This window comes from Equus asinus, chromosome 1 (genome assembly GCF_041296235.1).
Source record: "Equus asinus isolate D_3611 breed Donkey chromosome 1, EquAss-T2T_v2, whole genome shotgun sequence".
Classification (NCBI taxonomy): Eukaryota; Metazoa; Chordata; class Mammalia; order Perissodactyla; family Equidae; genus Equus; species Equus asinus.
This window is the reverse complement of record NC_091790.1, coordinates 182,577,501-182,599,188: the sequence shown is the minus strand read 5'-3', so window position 1 is coordinate 182,599,188 and position 21,688 is coordinate 182,577,501. Positions and strand designations below refer to the sequence as shown.

Below are 21,688 nucleotides of genomic sequence, written 5' to 3'. Positions count from 1 at the left end.
TGTATCTGTGGTAAGAATTTCTTACATTGTACTCAGCACAACCCTCCCAGGAGCTGCCTCAGATCTGAATGGACCATCTCCTCCTTACTAGTGCAAGGCAAATTTTCTAAGAATGAAGATATAACAATTATAAAAACTGAAAATAATTCATATATCCAAAAATTGATGGAGACTAGTTAAATAAATTATGGTATGTCCACATTCTTAAAAACTTCACAGCCATTAAAAATCATGTTTTAGAAATTATTTAAATGCCAAGGGAAATGCTCAGTTACAAAACATGAACACGGGGAAGCGGTGAGAAGGCCATGAGATATTCATAGTGGTGATGTTGCCTCTGGGTGGTGTGATTTAAGTAACTGATATTTTCCTCTTTAAATTTTCCAAACTTAATAAAAAGAATGTTACATTTATAATCAGAAAAAAATGTCTAGGGTACAGAATGTATGTAAAGATTAAATCAGAAGCCTAAGTCATCTATCTAATGGGGTTAATGTATGAAAATTAAACTCATAATGAAGTATCTAGAAGCAGATGCTCACGGGGCTTGGAAACCTGTACAAAAATGACCAGTTTGAGACTCTTTATTAAAAAGGGGGAATCCACGGGCCAGCCTGGTGGTGAAGTGGTTAAGTTCATGTACTCTGCTTCAGTGGCGACCTGGGGTTTACAGGTTCGGATCTCGGGCACAGACCTACACACTGCTCATCAAGCTAGGCTATGGCAGTGTCCCACATACAAAATAGAGGAGGACTGCCACAGAGATTAGCTCAGGGCCAATCTTCCTCACCAAAAAAAAAAAAAAAAAAAAAAAGTTGGGGCACGGAATCCAATCTCTTCATAGGATTGGCCTGACTGTTCCAAACAGTGAGGTTACTAACTTCATACAGGAGACATAACTATTAAGGAGATATGGTTCACCAACTTCTCCAATGTTAAACACTCATTCAAAATATAAATTAGAATCTCTCTTGTTATAAACTATGGTGCCTCCAAAACGGTTGCAGGAAATATTTGTAAAAATACGTTGAAACAAAAAACACTTGTGTTACAGTAAAACATGAAACCAGATGCAGCTTCTGGTAGATGGCAGGAACAGGAGCTTGGAGAAAAGTCCACCCACCGGTGTGTAAGGGAGAGGATCACCAACCTGACCAACCAACATGAACGTCCATGGGGCACATCTGGAGGCAAGTAAAACAGATCCCAGTTCATCCACTTACCAGGGAAGAAGCCTTGAATAAGCTAAGGAATCTTTTCACATCTCTGTTTCCTCATCTATCTAACAAGGGTGGGGATGGAGAAGGTGTTTGTCCAACCCCTCATGTGCTGCCTGGGCCACACAGACATCCAGGGCCGCCTCAGCCTTCCTCAGGGTCCAGCCACCTCCTGGACTCCAGTAACAAACCAACTTCCTCTACAAGAAAGAGAACACCTTGCCCCTCAGAACCGTCTCTGGTCTGTTTAGCAGTTGGACTTCACATCATAAATTAAGAAATCCAAAACTGACTTTTAAATCACATCTTTGAGTTTATTCGCATAAATCAGTTAACTAACAGACAGCATTCCTCAGCCTAGAAAGCTCAGAGCTGAACTCTAAAAAGAAGCTGAACTGAGCAGAAGACTTTCTACAAGGCCTTAAAAACCGACAAGCTTAGCCCTTCATCAGTCAGAATGGAGAGTCACCACCCTACACTAAACCTACACAATGTACTTTCGTGTGCCTGTTATGATTCAGAAGGCACTTTAGGATTTTGCTGTGCTGTCTCCTAAACCACAATCAAGCTCCTGGCTCCTCTGTATGTGCAATAAAGCACCTGTATTTTCTTCCAACCATTCCAGGGCTACTTGCACAGCCCGAAGGCAAGTGCAGCGTTTACCATGGCACCTTACCAAGTTCAGTTCATATAATGGCACACGAGGTGTGAACCCAGATCCAACAAGGCACCACTTCATAAACCTTTTCACTTTTGATCATCAAGTGAAATTCACCCTGAAACCATTAACAGATCCCACCTAAACTAAACATCGGCTCAAACAGTATGTTATAAACCCTAAGAAACTCCACTATTCCCTAGAGAACCCCATTCTCTTCAGGCGGAATTCTCCGATCTCCCTTCACTGGAATCCTCAGGAGAAGTTCTAAGCTAAGAAGAGATCTGTCTGGTTAACAGTTGGCTGGGGGGAGAACAGCTCTTACAAGAAAGAGCAGATATCTTACTGCATCTAAGTCTGGCTCACGGAAGAAAAATGGTATCGTCAGAGACCAAAATCCTGGACAATAAGCCTTAGTAAACTCCCCTTTTCCACTGCTAGGAGCAACAATCTAGAACAGTAGTCTCAAGCTGAAATGCAAGAGAAACACCTGGTAATTGTGAAAAATGAACATTCCAGGCTCCAACCACAGAGAGTCTAACACAAGCAGCTTACAAATCACACCGTACGAAAAACTGACCTAGCCTCTCCTCCAGGGGGAAAGCTCTCACCTGGATTTGACTGTGAGAGCCAAAAGGGTACATACCTTTGCATCTGAGCTGAGGCTTAGAGGGAGGGGGAAGAAGAGAAACCATGAAGAGAAGGGCAGTGGCAGACCCCTATACACACTGCCAGTGTACTGTTCAATCAAAAGATATGCCATCAACAGAGATCCACTTAATCTTTGTCCTCAGAGCAGTCCTGTGCAAACCCAGAAGGCCAGAGCTCATTTGCAGCAAATAAGAAGCAATAATGTTGGCAGCCATATTTGCAGTGAATCTAACAGTTAACAATCAAATGATTTGCACTTGTAGAACTTCCTATCAGGGGATGCCTTAGAACCGTACATATGAGCATCATTCTCCTAGCAGGGAAGGCGACACAGGTAGAAGGGAGATGTACCAAGGTCAAACGGCAGCCAGAAATAGCAATGAATCCCTACTCTCCAGCTTCTGAACTCCAAGTCACTTCAGCATCACCACTATGCCACAAGATATACAAGCATGAGGAGGAGAGCGTCAAAAACTGCTTCCTCAGATTTTAAATCCTCAAGTTTCCCTGCTACATTAAGCTCAGTCACCTCTATACCATGAGGTGTTGGACATCCCTGAATTAGCCATGGGAGTAGGTTACAACCAGGCAGAAAAGACACAGAGTCAATGTGAACTTTAGGTAAAGAGAAAAAAGAGAAATATTTAACTTCCCAGTTGTTCACTCCCTCTTATTCATCCTGACCACCACCAAAGACAGCAATAATAAGGACCACACTAGGGAGCAGGGAGAAGGAGGTAAAGGTATGTAGAGGGCAATAAAGATGGAGCGAGAAAGAAGAGGAAGAAGTATCCTAAAGCTGTAACTGTCTACGGCCTGCATTCTCCTATAGGCACCACAGAAGCAAACCATATAAGTCTCTGAAGAATTGGAGTTTTCAAACCTTCTACCACTAAGTACAAACACCACGACTGAAACTTGACATCACAAACGACAAAGATTCTTTCCTTGACCAAACTCTGCCCAGGTTCCTCTGAATTCTCCTCTTCTCAAGTAGGCTTGACTTTTGGGTACCATATTCAACTTTGCATTGTCCAGTTTTAGCAAGAATCCTGCCAGTAAGTCAGTTTAGCCAGAATCCCCTCTTCAAGCTTATTGGGCTCCTCGTCCTCCACCATCCCACTCTGGTTCTTCATTTTAAACTCCCACTTTTCCTTGTATTTGGAGTTGAATCCAATCGCTCTCCCCCACTGTAGCGGTCCCTAGACCCATCACAGTGGTCCTATATCAAGTCCACCTTACTGTACTTTAACAAGTGTCATGAACAACTTTTTCTTTAACACAAGCCAGAAGGATGAAAACCCTGTCCCAATATAAGCACTTAAAAAGCCAAAGACTTTACCGCATCAGCAAGGTGCCTTCTTCAAATCAGTATCTATCCGCTATAGATTTAGAGATGTGACCAATTAAGATATCAATTTAGGTGAATTCTGGGAGTAGAAGGATATTGGCCTGGCTTACATTGTGCAAATGCAGTTTTCTAGAACATAAAATTGCATTTAATAAGCAGCTTAAATGTGGTTATCCAAGAAAACTAGAGTGATCCAGTTTGGATGTTGTCAGTGTTTTAAGTAGTGAATTCAGGTTAAAGATGCCACTCCTGGCTGAACCCAAAGCAAGGCAGCTGAAGGGCAACAGTAAACTAACTTCAACAATGGTAAGCATTCATGTCTGGGCTCATGCAGCATCCAAAACATAGCACAGAGAACTTAAGAGCAACACTCAAGATGAGGGGAATACAGGGAATAGCCACCTTTGCAAGCTCCTTTGCAAGGTCTGCAGTAACAAGCAATAGAACAACCAAATTGCATGGGCCAGGAGTGACCTCATCGTTCAAATCCAAGTTTATAAACTCCCTCTCTGCTCTCCAGGGGGGAGGAACAGTGTTGGGGGAGGGTGGTAGGGGAGAATGGAAGAACCACAGTGGGTATGGGGAGGTAAATGAAAGAAATCCAAAGGAAAACTAAAGTAGCAGGAGCACAAATCTATGCTGCTACCATTCAGATACTTTCAGAAATACTTTCAAGTCAAAACACAAAAGCAAACAAACTAAAGAACAGGGAACAGCTTGTATTAAGACTTTTGAGAACTCTGAGGTGGAGAAGATAACATGCTCGGGGAAAAGGAGAATTAGGCCACAAGTCTCCAACGCTGCCAGCTCTGAGACGGTCACAGGAGCAAAAAGAGAGCATGCTCCTACCTAAGTACATTCGATTATGTTCTTAGACAGAGAGACAAGATATTAAACACTACCAGCTTCTGCTCTCAGAACCCATTTCTTGCTGGGTGATGAGGGTGAGAGATGAAAGGCTGTGGGATTTTATTACACTGAATTTTCAATGTGTCAGGTTCCATCTACTCTCTCAGGTACCCTGAGACTAATCGTATCTTTTAGGATGGAGACTTATCTCTCTAAAAGAGCCCAATGACTATTCTCAACCTGCTATATTTTATTGACATCTCATAGCAAGGGACCCAAACGCTGTTACAAACTGAAGCTTCTCAGTTGAGAAGCTTACATCTTCCTGAACTCTGGTATTACCGAGTCCAAGCACCTCCAGAATAACTATAACTTGGTATGCAAACAAGAGTGTCTAGACTGAAAGAACCATTCACTCCTCTGAGAGAAGAGGATTGGAAGGGGGTGAGGGAAGGAAGAGTGAAGCCCAAAAGCCTTAAGAGCAAGGAGGCGGGCACCACAGAGCAATCTACAAAGGCGAGACAGAGCCTGGCTCAAAGAGCAGGGAGGGACCCTAGATGTTTTCCTGAGGAAAACGCTGAGCTGTTGGTTTAATGCTCACTGAAAGAAACAGCAAAGGGCTGGGATAACGTCTTTCCCCTTTATGAAAAATAAAAGGGGCTGGCCCCATGGCCGAGTGGTTAAGTTCGCACACTCTGCTGCAGGCGGCCCAGTGTTTCGTTGGTTCAAATCCTGAGTGCTGACATGGCACTGCTCATCAAACCACACTGAGGCAGCGTCCCACATGCCACAACTAGAAGGACCCACAACGAAGAACATACAACTATGTACTGGGGGGCTTTGGGGAAAAAGGAAAAAAATAAAATATTTAAAAACAAAAAAGAAAGAAAGAAAATAAGCTGCTTTGAGTGATGTCAAGTCTCCTTCCTCTTAAAATACAAACTGGCCTGATAATCCTGGATGTCCCAATGGCCAAAACCAGCAAATGGAGCCATCTGCCAATTCTCCCATGCAGAACATAGTGCACTCACTCATAGCAGCTGCGCTAAGAGGTAAAGAGGAAAGTGGGTCCAATAAGAAAAGGGCGGACAGTACAGTCTGTACTCCCACCCATAGGGACCAGCCTCCAGCCAGAGCCTGAGGGAACAGGTAGGCTGCAAAGGGAGCCGTGGACATGTAGCACAGCAGCAGCTCCTCTGCAGAGATCCACCTACAGCTTCTGCATGGCAGTGTTTCTAAAACAAGGCCCTCCAGCTGGATAAGCAGATGCTGAAGGCAGCTCCATATGAATAAAAATGTGCCTCTCTCCTATTCCAAACCACCTTGCAAAAGACAACAGCACATAAAAAAAGTCAAACCTTCCTACTAACCTCCCTAGTAATGACGAGAAAATGTCCTAGGAATGGTAAAGCAGTAGACTCAGAAAGTCAAGTGTCAGTGTATTCTGCCCATCCCCTATACCCAAACTATGAACAATGAGTAAAGACAGCCACTGTGAATGAGATGAGACATCATACAATAAACATCTGAGTGTAAACTACGTGCTGGGGAGTGAGCTAGCAATAGATCTGAAGAAATAAGAAATCTACTTGACCCAGAAAATCAAACTGAGTAGGGAAGGAAAAAAAGGAAAACGGAAAAAGCTTTTTAAAGCAGAAACTAGAAACTACAGGCATCCATTATGTGGGTTATCCAGAATCAGCAGGACAGCAGAAGGAAACAAATTCTGGGGACCAATGTCTGAACACAAAGATGCAGCAGATGCCCATATAAAAGGGATATTTCTGCTTTGCCTCATGAAGGGCCCAATATAGAGAAACAAGGAGAAGGAGATTATGTGAACTGGCTTCTAGCAAAGAAATGAAAAGGTAAGGAACACAAGGTCTCCAGAATGTCTCCACAGCTAAACTGAACAGAGCTCCTCCTGTGAAACAGCAATAGGCCAAGGTGGCCACCAACCCAACAGTGAACCAGGCAAAGGCATTTGCAGCCAAAAACAGGCTGACATCATGCTAGATGGTGAGATTAAGGCCTGCAGAATATGAACAACCCATAAACTGGCTGTAGATTTTCAAAGGAGGGCTGAAATGAAAAGTGACACTAAAAATATGCCTAAGCAATAGGGCTGTCATTTGCTGGGGAAAAAAAGCAAGCAACTGTGTCCTTCAGCTTCCCCTTCTAGTCTCAGTTCTGAAAAGCCTCTTCCAAAGCAGCGACACGAACTGAAGCTGCTTTATCCAAAATCTATCATCAGCCTAAAAGTCCACCTTGTGACCACAACACACACACACTGGTCAGAAGTAGAAAGTCAGTTTCTAAAATTATAAACACCCTACTAATAAAAATAATTCCCCAGATCCACAGTGCCTATAAAAGATGAGGAACTTAAATGTCTGGTTTTTGAACTGAACAAAATTTTCGCAGTACAAAGCTAATTAGCCCACCAAGGAATGAAACCTACAGCCCTGGCCTGCAGAAGTGCAAGACGCTGGATGACTGCACCCAACTTGCCTTGAATATAAATATTATGCAAAAAAAAGGTAATTTATCTAAACACAGTGTAGGTAGCTCTGCAATCAGTATCTCATAAATAAAGAGAGAAAGATGAAGGGAACGCTCTCTAATTGATTTCAAAATTAGTTCCAAGCAAAGAAATAACCTGACAACCAACAAGGTCAACAACAGTAAAAAAATACATAGCCCTAGGGAAAAAGTACACCTAAAAATTTCAATGAATCAAGACACCTGAACTGCTATGAAAGAAGGATATTTGGGAAAGCCTGAATAAGAGTACGGTGTTAAAAGAAAATCAATTGGGGACCAATCTGCAAGTGCATTTAAAATCCTGAAATTAACCCCTCAGGTGGACTGAACCCAATCTGCACTGTGCTAATAGAATACCATTATGAGGAAGGCCACCGCTCAGAGAGAGGCAGGGCTAGTCAACCCAATGGCAATGACTAAATTGGAACTAGGAGTGGGGAAGAGGAAGTGCCTACAGAAAACTAAGCCATGTGTGACCTGGCCAGCAAAACAAGCACTCCAATTAGGAAGAAGAAAAAACCAGAATGCAAAACTCCCTGCTGGGACCTTTTGACACCAGTACACTGGCTCAAGCTGCAATGGCTATGAGAAGCAGGCAAGGAGATGAGCAATGGATTGGAAGGTGGTAAAAATGCTGCCACTCAAACGCAATGTATGGATTAGGTCTTAAGCCTCAGCAGATATTTTAAACATTTATTAAATGCATACTATATTCATAGCACTCTGCAAGATTCTGAAAAAGAGGGTCTGAAGCTGAGAAAACCATGCCATTCCTTCCCTCAGCGCAGTTGAGGCTTCCCAAGAGAAAGCAGGCCCGGACACAAACAGTACAGGATGGCACAGGTGAAGGGAAAAACCGTGTGCACGGAAATCTCTGGCTTTAAGAGGCTTTCGAGAACCAGGGCAAGAAAGAGGGTTACCTCAGCACAGCAGCTATGTTAAACGTTCACGGGACAGCAAATATGATGGTGCCGTCAACTCTGGAAACAAGAGAGAATTACTGCAGCTCACAGACTGAAAAGAGGCAAGAAATATGAACAAACCAGCACGGGGAAGATTTAGAGAAATTGAAAATATAGAACTGTGTAACAGTGATGATTAAATGAAGAGGGAAGAAAGAGAGAAAGAGATGGATTTAAAGAGGTAAACGCACATGGTTCAGGGAAGGATTAACGACCAAGACGCACTAGAACACTGTTAAAATCCCACGAAAATTATCTGAAGGGCATAGGCAAGATCACGGGAACGGGGACACACTAACTAAAGGACACGAAAGAAAGTATAATTTGTAACAGGGAGAGGAAAGGAAATCAAAGGGAAGTAAGATGGGCTCTTGCTGTCTTCTCCAGGTTATAATTCGCTTATCAGTGGAAGGTACATTTTAGGAAACATCTACCCAGATCCCATATGTCTTGACCTTACCACGAGGAGTCAGGCTTGCCCGCAGTGACCTCTCCAGCCGAGGAACAGGTATTAATCTTCAAAAAATGAAAGGATATATACATCCTGGAATCTTAAATAGATGAGCTAAGACCCAGCCATAGTCTCCTACTAGTAATTTTTTTCAGTCCTCTAACAAAGAAGGTTTCAAGTGTTCTCAAAAATGCCCAGATCAAACAAATCTGAAACCGGTACAGAATGCCTCTGCCAGGGCTCTGACATCTTCTAGGTCTTTTGATCACATTGCTACAGTCCCCAAATCTCCCCAATGGAAACCGATGAAATGCTATATCCATTTCAAAGAGCTTCTGCTTTTCTCCAAGGTCCTTAATGCCAAGCTGGAGTCCCTCTCTAATTTGCTATTTGCCTTATGCTTCCAGTCACAAGCATGAGATCACAGTCAGTGGGTTTGTTGGTTTGCCCCTGCTTCACTTAGGGACTACAGCCCCACAGCTTTCTGTTGGTATGCATCTCATCTCAGTGGCAGCATCATCTGCTTTAGGGTCCAGAGGGACCAGTCATCTTGCTTTCAGAAATCAAAACCAGAGGGAATAAGTTGAGAACCACTTTTAATCGCATCTAAATGGCAAAGCACCCTGGGGCCCTACACAACAAATGGAGTTATTAGCAGCCGAAACTGCCCTGCCTCTGAGAAAAGGCCCTGAAGAATCCCAGGGCATCACTAATAATGCGCCTACCTGCAGCTCTGTCAACCATCACCTGCCTACGGCGGAGATCCAGTGGGGTCCAGAGAAACAAACCTCCCTCAAAAGGCAGCGAGGACACTGGGAGATTAGGCAGATTGCAGTTTTAACAAAACGGATCCTTTAGTGCCCAGGTCTGAACATTTAGAGGCCCTGCTGTGAAAGAACAATCATGTCGTAAATAAATTCACAGGAAGGAGGCTGAAAGACCTGATAAGAGAAGAGTACAGGGTGATAGAGCAGGACTAGGAGATGAGGGGAAAGGCTCTACCTTCAGGTTTCCACACTTCCCAGAGGGCCAAGCTTATGGGGAGCGGGGGGGGGGGGGGGGGGCGTAGAAGAGGGAGAGAAAAACGGGGGAAGGTGGGGAAGCAGGAAGGCTAAGAAAAGGAGTTTGAGGGAAAAGGCCCTGCAACTGAAAGGAAACTTTTCACACTAAGACCTGGGGGTTGGGTAAATTGTGTACCTGTTTTCAAGGTAAATTTTCGCTCTGTAACTTTCCCCGCTACAATAGCACTGCATGAGAAGACTTCATGGGGGAATAAGTCAGCCCCTTCATTGGATGCCCAGGGGCTGTGTTTCCTTTGTCACTAACACTCCAAGTGTAACACAAAGCCTACAGCAGCCCTGGGCAACAGAGCACTAGGTTTTCCAGTGTCAGATCAAAGCCAAATGCTCTCTAGGAAGTCCTGAGATTGCACAATGTGTTATCTCCTTTAAGGCAGTAGCTCAGAAAACCCATAGCCTTTCTCCAAGACTAAGCACTTGCTTCTTTGTGGCAAATAACTGGATAAAACAAACTATACCTTTAGAGAACCCCTGATAACGTGTTCAGGTCCACAGAAATACCACACGTCAGTATCCAAAGCGGCTCTCAGCCAGCCGGAGCTGACACTGGATTCACCCTGAATCATCCAGAAGCACAGTGCCACAGAAACAGCATCAGACACCCCATTGTAATCTTTGGGGGAAATATTACACACCCTTGCTTTTTAACTCTCCTGTCATACGTTCCAGCAACGACTCAAGTTCTAACCAAACTCTGGGAGTAGTGGCTCCCTATAGATTCCTGGGTACTAGTGGAAGGCAGCTGCCTAGGGTGAAAGCAGTTTCTTTGATCATGCTGTTTTGTCCAGAGCCTTTCCTCTGGCTGCAATTAGAAAGTAACCAAAAAAGGGGAGTGGAAGTATACATTTAGCCTTGGGCAAAACCTCCTTGCCTTCATGTATAATTTAAGAGAAATGAACTTGTCTCTGTGTTCAAAAAAGGGAAATCCAATTTGTCCTCCTATCCTCACAATATACAGATGTCTCAGAAGATCTATATTAGTTGATGACAGGTTATTAGAGTTTTTGGGGCTTGGGGAAGAAAGACATTAAAAGAATCTCCCCTTCCTTACTTGAAGGACAAGCCCCCTTGAGTCAGCATCTGGGAGCTTGTAGGGAGGCCTAGCCCACAGCAGGAGTCACTGCACGCCATCTGCCTGCCCTTGAAGAAGCTCATGCAAGGCTTTCTTTCCCTCTGTACCTACTCCTCCAGTTCTTAGGCTTCACCTTCTCCCACTCTATTCTTTTGTTTAGAATGAGCTCCAAAACAATAAGCTGTCAGGTTATCTCCTTCTCCATTTCAAAGCCAATGACCCCCATAAAGTGTCCCAAAATTAGACAGAAGGCATTCTCCTGAGTGTTTTATTCAAGGCCCTCCAAGGTCCACTCCTTGTCTCCAAAGAATCCTTGCTGCAAGATCAGTTTTTGTACAGTATGATCTTCTCTTAGAAATGCAAATTGCTTTCATGTTTTATAAAAGCAAGCGACCAACAGAAGAGTACTCAAATCCTAACATGCCATTCCCTGGCTTCAAATTCTGCAAGAAAAAATCTAGATGTTCATAGGACACGCATGATCTGGTCCTGCCTATATTTCGTACCACACAGGCATCACACCACTCATGCACCATCCATAGTGGCCATCTATTCCCTATTCCCAAACTCACCCAATTCTTGTCACTACTGCTGTCTCAGTCAGAAATCGTCTTCTCCCCACTTTTTACCCAGCTAGCTCCTAATCACCCTTCAGGCTTTAAATGTCACTTCCTCAAAGCTCTCCCAGATCATGCATTCCCATAAACTCTAAACTTTTCTTTCAAAGCACGTAGCATAAATGAAATTACTGCTGTATTTCTCCTGCTAGACTTTCACCTTCCATGAGGGTGGTGCCAGGAGAGTTTGGTTTGTTTCCTGCTGCATCCCCAGGCACAGTATCTGGTATAGAGTGGGCACCCAATAAATATTCATCAATGATGATGATGACTCCATTCACTTGAATTCTAAACTTGCACTGTCCATTACAGTAGCCACAACCCACATGTAGCTATTGAGCCCTAGAAATATGCTAGAACAAATTGAGATGTGTTCCAAGTGTAAAATATACACTAGATTTCAAAGACTTAGTAAAAATAAAATTTTTAAGTAAAACATCTGATTAATTTTTTATATTCATTAAATGTTGAAATGATACTGTTTGGGATATATTAGGTCAAATAAAATGCATTACAATTAATTTTTAAAATATAGCTACTAGACAATTTAAAATAACAAATATAGCTTGGCTTTGTGGCTTGCATTACTATTAGACAGCATTGGTCTAGAGTGCCCTTTCTCCTATTTGCTAACTTCTCCTCATCCATGAACACTCAAGATGTACACTCGTTGCTCCTGGGAAGACTTGCCTAACACCTACCACAACTGGGTTCTTCTCAGAGGCCTTCACCACAGTACTCGAGGTGTATTACACTAACTTATCTCTTAAGTGACCCTTCATTAAAATCTTCCAAAGGAATTTAATGAACAAATAGGGAAATCATTCTTCATTTCATTCAAAATCCATGTTATAGACTCTTAGAGCTAAGCCTTACTTAGAACTTTCTTAAAATGGAGTAAGATCTCAGAATGAATAGAAGTTAAAAAAAATTAAGAGATAACCCACCTTGATAAAGAACAAGGGAACCTATAAACAGGATCCTACCTCAACTAGGAAATATATTCCCACAACTTCCCATGGTCCACAAGGTCAAGAGAAATCCATCCATCACCCCTTGAGGGATTGCAAAGAATCCTGAAAATCTAAAAATTCTCAGTAGTAGTTTAACTCTTACTCCAGAAAACCTATCATTGTACCTAAGCTATAACACCCCCACCCCCTCCTAAAAACTACTTAAAATTCAGCTACACAGTCTACATTAACATAATTCTTTGGCTGATGATGCAGGCACAAGAATTAACGTTCAAGAATTTCAAAGTTGTGGTTGCTGTGGGAACCTTAACTCCAACTGCATGGCACAGATGCAGAATTGTGAACTAGTCCCAAAACTGATAAAATTGGAGATGTATATTTTCTCTGTGCAGTGAGGCAGAGCTACAGTTACTGAGAGAACTTTATTTTGGCATTTCTAGGCTTTCACGCATTTAAATTCTCAACCTTACCACAATACCGTTTGCCGCATTAAATTGCCTTCTCTATGGGGAATAAAAGGGAAAGAATGAACTGATTGGCCAGACATTCAAAGAACCCATTCTATATATGTTTCTTACGCATGATCTGATTTAAAAGACAATCATGATATTTTTATTTTACTCTTACGGGCTGTCTGTAAACTCGCACATAAATGAAAACAGGACATGAATTTCGACTTGTGAATGCACCAAGACATGCGTATGTGCAAAACATCAGAAAATCAAATCTCATGTCTTTAGACATGAATTATCATAAATTTATCCTTATAAAAGGGATAAATTTAAAAAGTAGATAGCACACAGCACTAACTTCAACCATGCTGTTTAATTTCTGGAAACTACCCCAACACTCGCCTGTGGCACTGGCTCTCACTGAGGACCCAGTTCTAAGACCAGTCAACAGTCACACACTTTAGACATCAGAAGGCAAAAATAGGAGTTGGAAAGATGTCTGTAAAAACAATACATAACCAAACAAAAAAGAAGTTCAACCCCAATCCCTATTCCCAACCTCTCATAACTCATGATGATGGAAAGAAAATGATCACAAAATTTAAAACAAAACTGCCTGCAGACTACCAACACTTATAGGTTTCATCCTAAGCATAATTTCTCAAAATGGATATACCCAAATCAGACATGTTGGTTAGGCAAGCACCTATGCTGCCAAAAGAGCCAACAAATAGCACAAATCAGTGTAACTAATAATCATAGCTACTACTTGCAAAAGATGAGTAGGTGACCCCAGAGAATATATATACCCAAATTCATTTCTTCCTAGAGCAAAAACATAGGGAACTATCAAATCAAAATGACCAGTAGAAACAGGCCTCACTGCCATGCATGTGAGATACCGACCTTCTCTTCTTCTTATTCTCAGAGAAATAAGATCTTGTTAATAAGTAAAACTCATGCACCATCCCAAATATCCCAACCCTTACGCCTCTCAAGCCCCCTAGGGAGGAATGTCAGCAGTGCCCAGGCAAAATGAGGTAGATCAGTGAGTGTGGTTCTGGAGAAATTGAGGCCTGCCCAGTGGTAGCTAGGCTGCAAATATTAGGAAATAATACTTTGGAGATTTGAAATACTTGTCCTTTAGCATCCTCACATATATGTACCACATTTAACTAATTCTCCAGCTCCTTCCCTTGCTACCCTGTTCTCACCTGTGTGTTCTCCCCCTCCAGCCTTGGTGGTCGGATGCTGGACAGGTGGATGGTTTTGTAGTCACCCGAGTTCAGCTTCACGACGATGGCATCAGCATTCAACACCTGCATCACCTGTGGGAGAGAAGGCAGAAATGCTCAAATCTGTTTCAATGTCTCAGATCTCATAGCACACATGGTAAGAAGCAAGACCCACCACAATTACAGGGAGAAAAGTGAGATTAATAGCCATTTGGGGTAAATTCAATACCATCCTTCATGGTGCAACAAAGTTGGAGAAAACTATGCTATAATTAGCAACCACCAAAGACCTTATGATTTCTCAACGAGGCAGAATCTATATCATTCATAAAGATGGTCAATCTTTTTTATCTCTGCCCTGACCAAGACATGTGGTTAAGTACAAAGCTTGTGAACTGGAAATCCAGTCTGTACATGTTATTGAAGATTTTCCTTGCAACAGGTTCTAAACTAAAATCAAAATCCCTATCTCAATGTGAATCTAGGAAAAGCGATAAGGGCTGGATTAGAAGAAGGTACCAGCACTAGATGTGAAAGAACCAAACTAGAAAGCCCCAGTAGAGAGCAGAAAAATCAAAGGCAAGTGAAGGGCAGAAAGAATTATCATCTCAGTGTGAGAAGATGCTCAGCTGTTAATCTCACATGCAGAAACATTAGATTACTAAAATATTACTTCAGCTACTCTGAAAGCCACCTTTTCAGAGCACTACTATGGGCATCTTTGTTTTGGAAGCCAGAACCAGTAACAGTGGACCCCACTCTCAGCTGAAAAAGATTAACTTCCAGTCGGAGGTAACTTCCAAGGATACCTATTCAAAGGGCAAAAGCACAAATATCCTCTGTGGAGGTTATTAGAACACTCCACCAATGTGTACAGAATAAAATTCCACTGAAACCAGCCTAGGACTACATCAAGGTTATAACTCGAACCCATAATTCAGCCAGTAGTCTACAAGTCACTCAATTATATGCAGAGCCTGTTGTTACAAGGCTGTTTGGTTGTTTTGCAAGCAACACTTTGCTACAAGGTAGTTACTGACTACAAAACACTGTCACCATCCACTTCATCCACAAAACCAAAACCAACTCTTCTAGGCTTCAATCAGGCCCCATGAGAAACCATCAAGCAGCCAAACAAACTACAGGTCAGCTGCCACATTGAGGGTACACTCACAAAATTTCCCTCCTCTTCTATGCATGAAACAAAAAGAGCTAGACTCTCCTCTGCTATGGTGGGACTACACTGATAAGTATCCTAAAAGAGCCCTCCCTAACTACTCCCTAGGAAGCTTCAGAACTTTTAGAACAAATATACCCATTTACTTGCAGACTGCTACAAAAATGGCTATTCTCTGCCTTCTCCAAAGAACCAGCCAACAGGTTGGTTCCAAAAAGAGTGATTTAAGGGACAATCTGAAGAAACAGCAAAAAGCAAAAACAAGTGAGAAATTATACATGACAGGAAATAGCAGGAGAGTGGGGCCATCAAACAGAGTGAAAAGATGACAGCTGGAATCAAGCTGTAAGACCATGGAAGGCTGACTGTGGCTCATGAATAGGAGATATCCCTGGGTTTTACCACCATAAGTAATGGAAGCAGTGCAGAGAAAAACAGGCCAGTGACCAGAAAAGTAATGAAAGGTCTGAGAAACAACTGACCAGATTAGTAGAGGGGTAAAATTATTTTCAATTTTCCACTATACATGAGATGAACCTGCAACTCCACAAGCAGCAAAAAGCCAGTCTCAAATAACTACAGCCATTCTGCTATAACCTTTTCAACAGATGTGAGAATCACAAAGGCTAAACACCAAAATCCAGACAGCCAGAACCCAAAAGTCACCTGGCCAGAAAAACTTGGTGAGGTCTAAGGGTAATCAAAAGTACCATCTGTGGTCACACCAGGACCAAATCAAGGTCAGGGCTGGTTACCCAAGTATTGGTGGTACTGAAGTATATAGAACCCTCCAAATCAAAGAGCCCCTTATGCCAGGCCAATCACAAAAACATGTCCATGAGTGCAGGACTTAAAAACAGGCAAGAGCTGTCACCAAAAATACAGATTCAGTAACTGAATGAAAAAGAGGAGATCTTACTCCCCTTACCATCCAGACACATTAACATGAAATAAAAATGCCCAGCACAATGGAATCTCTCTCCTACTCCCTAAACACACCAGTAGTGGCTTGGACAACTGTCCAAAAGACAAAGACCCCAGCTGTTGATTTCCCTGTCAAAACCTCATGTCTGGGAGAAAGTACTGTACAATGGATGATAGAACAATGGCTGGCAAGCTATCCATGATACATGCTATTCTGCTATCCCACTCTCAGACCAAAGAGAAGGAAAAATCCTCAAAGCCATACCAAGCAAAATACCAAGTACAGCAAATCAACACTGTTCCTCCCCCAAAAGTACAGGACCACTGCCCAAAGGCTAACAGGGTAATCGTCAGGCATCTGAAATGCACACACATTACGGTATTTCCTAAATCTCAATGACGGAAGGATCTACACATTCCTCTCAACCAAAACTAACTCCTATTAAACTGTCAATTACCAAAAACATAGGGAATTCCTATCATCAAGACATGAGAAATATCTAGACATTCTCCACTCCCTACTCATGCTCAGAGAAGACTAAAACCAGGGAAAGTATCATCGTGCTCACATCTTCACCTCCTGATTACAGAATGTGAAGATCTAAGCATACCCCTGTGACAAGTGACTGGTATTCGTCACCCCTTATAATGCATTAACAGCAGCAGCAGTGGATGGATTCTTGGAGCTGTAAATTTCAGGCCTCAGCAGCAGACTCTCTGCTCGGCATCTCCCTGATTAGAAACCTCCTCCTCAGAAACTGCGCACTCTGACGCTGCCAGCTAAGCGAGGTCTGGCTTTCTGGTGAAGGGATATATGGTGAGTGCGTGTGTGTCTGTGTGTGTATGTAAGTGGGGTTTATGACTTTTTATTCTTCTGTAAATTGTGTTATTAGTGTCTAGAGAACAAGCAGCTCCTGGGCAGAGTCATGAAAGAAGTAATAAAATAGTGGTTATAGTCATGTACTTTGCAATGAGTAAAATGCAGAGTGGATTACTAGCCAAAGCCTGCTCATCAGCACAGTGACAGACCACATTTTTGACGGGATATTTCTTATGGTGCTTCTCATCAGGATAATTCAAAGTATGCCCACATTGCTCACTTTCTCCACAAGCTACAGATCCCTCCCTAATCACTTCACCCCACCCCTCCCAACCCTCCCCAACTACCAAACCATGCACTTCAGCAGCTAACCTCAGGTACAGGAGCAGAAATCTACACAGAAGAAGTCACTAGCTGGACTTGAGATACATGCCCTAAACCCAATTCCCTCCCCATTTCTTAAAGCCCAATTGTAAAAGGAAAAATGAGTGGTTTAACGATGACGAGTATAGGCTAAGGGCTACCACAAGTCAAGAGAACTGCTGAGTGCTGACAGGGGCAAGGGACATCCATCCCTGTCTCTGGCCTCCTGCCACACTCCCCATCTGGAGAGCCGTCCACAGGGCTCACTGGGTGGTGAAGGGCTGCTGCTGTTCAGCTTCTTAAAACCCTGGAGCACGGATAAAACGAACAAAAAAAGCCTCCAACAGCCTCCTGAGCTAGAGATCCTCAGAACAGCTCCCCAGGCAGAACTACCAACACTCCCCAACCTGCCTAAATTATCAATACAGTATCAGAGAGGGAAAAAACGACGTCAGCCCAACAGGTCTTCTACGGGTGCCACCAAGGAGTACTCTTGATGGAGCCACAGGGAATGGGACACCAAGAACCCTTTCTACTCTCTGAAATCACGACATCAGCTGCTTCTCCTGCTCCCTAAGGCTGTATGCTATGCCTTTTCTCCCCAAAGCTAATCCTGGAAAGGCAATTGAAGCAACACCCAAAGTGGGTAAAATGAGGAGTACAACCCCACAACTATTACAGCAACGGCCTGGAGTCACTACACAGATGCCTCCCCTCCCCGTCCCGAAAAGTACAGCTGCCACCCTGTGTCCTTGACAAAACACTAAGCACAACAATTTCCTGGTGCAAATTCTTCTGGGCACCTAAGCATGGTCAAACAGACTAGACACTGTAACAGATACTTAAAAGGAAACTAGGCATCAGACAAATCCCAATATAGAGAAACTCTAAAGTTCCCAAATTACCAACCAGGACTCCTCAAAACTGTCAAGGTCATCAAAAGAAAGAAAGTCTGAGGGGCCAGCCCGGTGGCACAAAGCGGTTAGGTGCGCACATTCCGCTTCAGGGGCCTGGGGTTCACCGGTTCGGATCCCAGGTGCAGACATGGCACCACTTGGCAGAAGCCATGATGTGGTAGGCATCCTACATATAAAGTAGAGGAAGATGGGCATGGATGTTAGCTCAGGGCCAGTCTTCCTCAGCAAAAAGAGGAGGATTGGTAGCAGTTAGCTCAGGGCTAACCTTCCTCAAAAAAAAAAGAAAGAAAGTCTAAGAAGCTGTCATATCTAAGTGGAGCCTAACAAGACACGACAACTAAATTTAACATGCTATTGTAAATGAGATTCTGGAACAGAAAATGGGCATTAGAGAAAAACTAAGGAAATCTAACTAGCATATGGACTTTGATAATAACACATCAATATTTGTACACTAATGATACTAAATGTACCATACTCACGTAAGATGATAATAGGGCAAACTGAGAGGGGGGAGAGGGTAATGTGGGAACTCAGTACTATCTGCTCAATTTTACTGTAAATCTAAAGCTTTCTAAAAAGTATAGTCTCAATTTAAAAAGCCACATAAATACTTTTTACATGTTTCCTAATTCAATCATTTTATTTTCTTAGCAGCAAATCCCTCTGCTAACTTAAGCTATAAACCAAGTCTTGACCTCTTTCTGGTACTGCCTACGCCACCTTCCTAGACAGACCATCCCCAGAACTTCCATTTCACCAGAAAGCCCTATGACAAAATTTTCTTCTCTCCCCATTACCAAATGAGAATATAATGGAAAAGTCTAGATAATGCCAAAAGTATTACAAAGGATCCTTGCTTAAAAACCATCTGAGAGAGACATGATAATGAACTCCATTCAAAGCCACGACTGGAAGCATAGCAAAAAATCATCAGGACCAAACCAAATACATACTAGAACCCACTGTCTCCATGGAGAGCTTAATTGGACATGGCCACCAACACCAGACAGTAACTTCTTATGGCAATCTCCCAGACAGAGCCCTAGAGGGTAAGCTCCTTAAAAGCAGAAACCACTTCTCATTCTTCTGCATCTTCTCAAAGCACCCAATTCAGGGCTCTGTTGGTACAGAGAACCAAGCTAGAGGCCTTGCACCAGGCAGGACAGGGAGAAGACTCCACCTCCCGAGGACATGCAGCCACTCCCCCACCCCCGCCCCAGAGAGCTATCCAGGTCTGTGAAATCTGCAAGGCCCAAGCATCCAGCAGCAGGGACAGGGAAGCCAAGCCACGTGCTCAGGGGACCATATGGCTACAAACAGCACAGATCAGCTAAAACGCCACAGGGAAGGCAGGCAGGAAACTGGCAAGCCACGACAGGCACAAAAGTCTCAAGCAGGCTCAGCTAATCGCTGTGAAGTGAACATGCTTCTCTGCTAACCTGGAGAGACAAGGAGAACCTCCCTTGCATTTCCTTCCTTAAGAAGTGAAACTGCTTAAGCAGAGGATGAAAACCAGCCTCTCAATAGGCCACATGTATCAAGAGAATACATTGTTGAGTTGCATATTTCTCAGAAGTGAGATTCTTGGCCAATACTCTGATCTACAGCGTTACATCAGTTCCAGAAATCACCCAGAGGGCCCCAGAGGCACCCAGTTAAAGAGTTCATAGGTCACCTTTCACAGGCTTTTCAGGCTGTTTAACTGTTCCCTGTACAATTAATTCCTAGGAGACAGGGTGACTGCTGAAGAGAGAACCACTATTTGCTCAGGCCTGACAGTCACATGAGCCTCAGAGCAGAATCCTTCAGCGAAAACTTGTAGGATTGTCAGATTATGTTCACGAAGGCCCAGGGCACCTTAGGACCTTTTTAGGTTTCCTTGAAAAAGTAGTTTGGCATTAATAGACATTTTAAATCAGGTAAAACGACTATAAAACTGGAGTTGGGTTCCAGGTTATGAAAGAAAAGGACAGATCATTTTTTCCTTTTACATTTAACACTGATATCCCGTGTTCTAGAACAGGGGTTGGCAAACCACGGCTTAAGGGCCATTCAGCCCACTACCTACTGTTGTAAATAAAGTTTTACTAGAATACAGCCATGCCCATTCATTTACATATTAACTATAGCTGTTTTCTTGCTAAGGTAGCAGGTTGAGTAGTTCTAACAGAGATGATACAGCCCCTAAAGCCTAAACTATTTACTCTAAGAAAAAGTTGGTCAACCTCTGGTCCATAACATGTTAGACAACGAACACACATAGGGATATATACTGGTTAACATTTCTGGACAGCTACTTGGTAAATATGCTCCAAAATATTCCCAAGGAAATAACTACCATATACATAGAAATTCAATCCATTTTCTAAATAATGGAAAAATTATAAACTACATGAATATCGACCTATTAGGGACTGGTTAAATAAATTATGGTGCAGCCTTACAATGGAACATTATGAACAAAAATTTACTTTGGTTCTCTCTCTAAATACCTCTAAACAAAAATAAAGGAATCTTTTTTTTGACATAAGCCCAAAATGACGAAGATAACAGAACAGAAGAATATAGCAACAAACCTTTGGAAACTGGAAAGCAGAAGGATGAGCGGTAACTGATTGCACAGACTCACAAAAGCTAAATGCTGAGCTAGTGGTGAGAAAACCCAGTAACCAACCTGACTCACACTGCAGACTTCCCCCACCTACCAAGACTAAAAACTGTCAAGTCAGGAGTCTCAAGTGGGGATGAAAACGAGGCCAAAAACTAGGACTGCTTTAAAACCTATGTAAGAAGCACCTGGATTTCAAGATGTAGACCGAAAATCCCATAAATAAGTTCATTGCTTCTCACTCAGCGTTCAACACTCCATTCTTAAATAACAGAATCAAGGATCACCGGATATCTGAGAAAAGCCTCTAATAAGAAAAATAAGGGACCAAAATAAACAAAGAGAATTAAAAATAACTTGGAGAATACAGACTATGCAGGCAGAAGAAAATTTTCAAAAAATTATAATTCCTCAGAGCACTAATAAATGACATTCATCTTTGAAATAAGTATTAGATGTTATTTATTTGTTTTGGTGAGGAAGATTGTCCCTGAGCTAACATGTGTGCCAATCTTTCTCTATTTTTTGTATGTGGCATGACGCTACAGCACAGCTTGACAAGGAGTGAGCAGGTCCACACCCAGGATCTGAACCCACGAACCCCAGGCCACCGAAGGGGAGCACTCAAACTCAACCACTACACCACCAGGCTGGCCCCTAGATGTTAATTTCTAATAGTAATAAGAAACATTCAGAGAACAAAAAAAGGTTAGAAATTAAAATATAGTATCATAAATGAAATACTCAATAGAAGGGCTAAAAGA

General features: G+C 42.7%; 1 protein-coding gene across 2 annotated transcripts in view; it reads right to left on the bottom strand.

The window, feature by feature from the left end:
- Window positions 1–21,688, bottom strand: part of SND1 (staphylococcal nuclease and tudor domain containing 1) — a 407,603-nt gene that overhangs the window by 334,656 nt on the left and 51,259 nt on the right. For both annotated transcript variants that reach the window (XM_070512822.1, XM_044754776.2), the window contains exon 10: window positions 14,092–14,205. In XM_070512822.1, coding sequence (XP_070368923.1) covers window positions 14,092–14,205 — 114 coding nt within the window. The remainder of the gene's footprint in view (window positions 1–14,091; window positions 14,206–21,688) is intronic.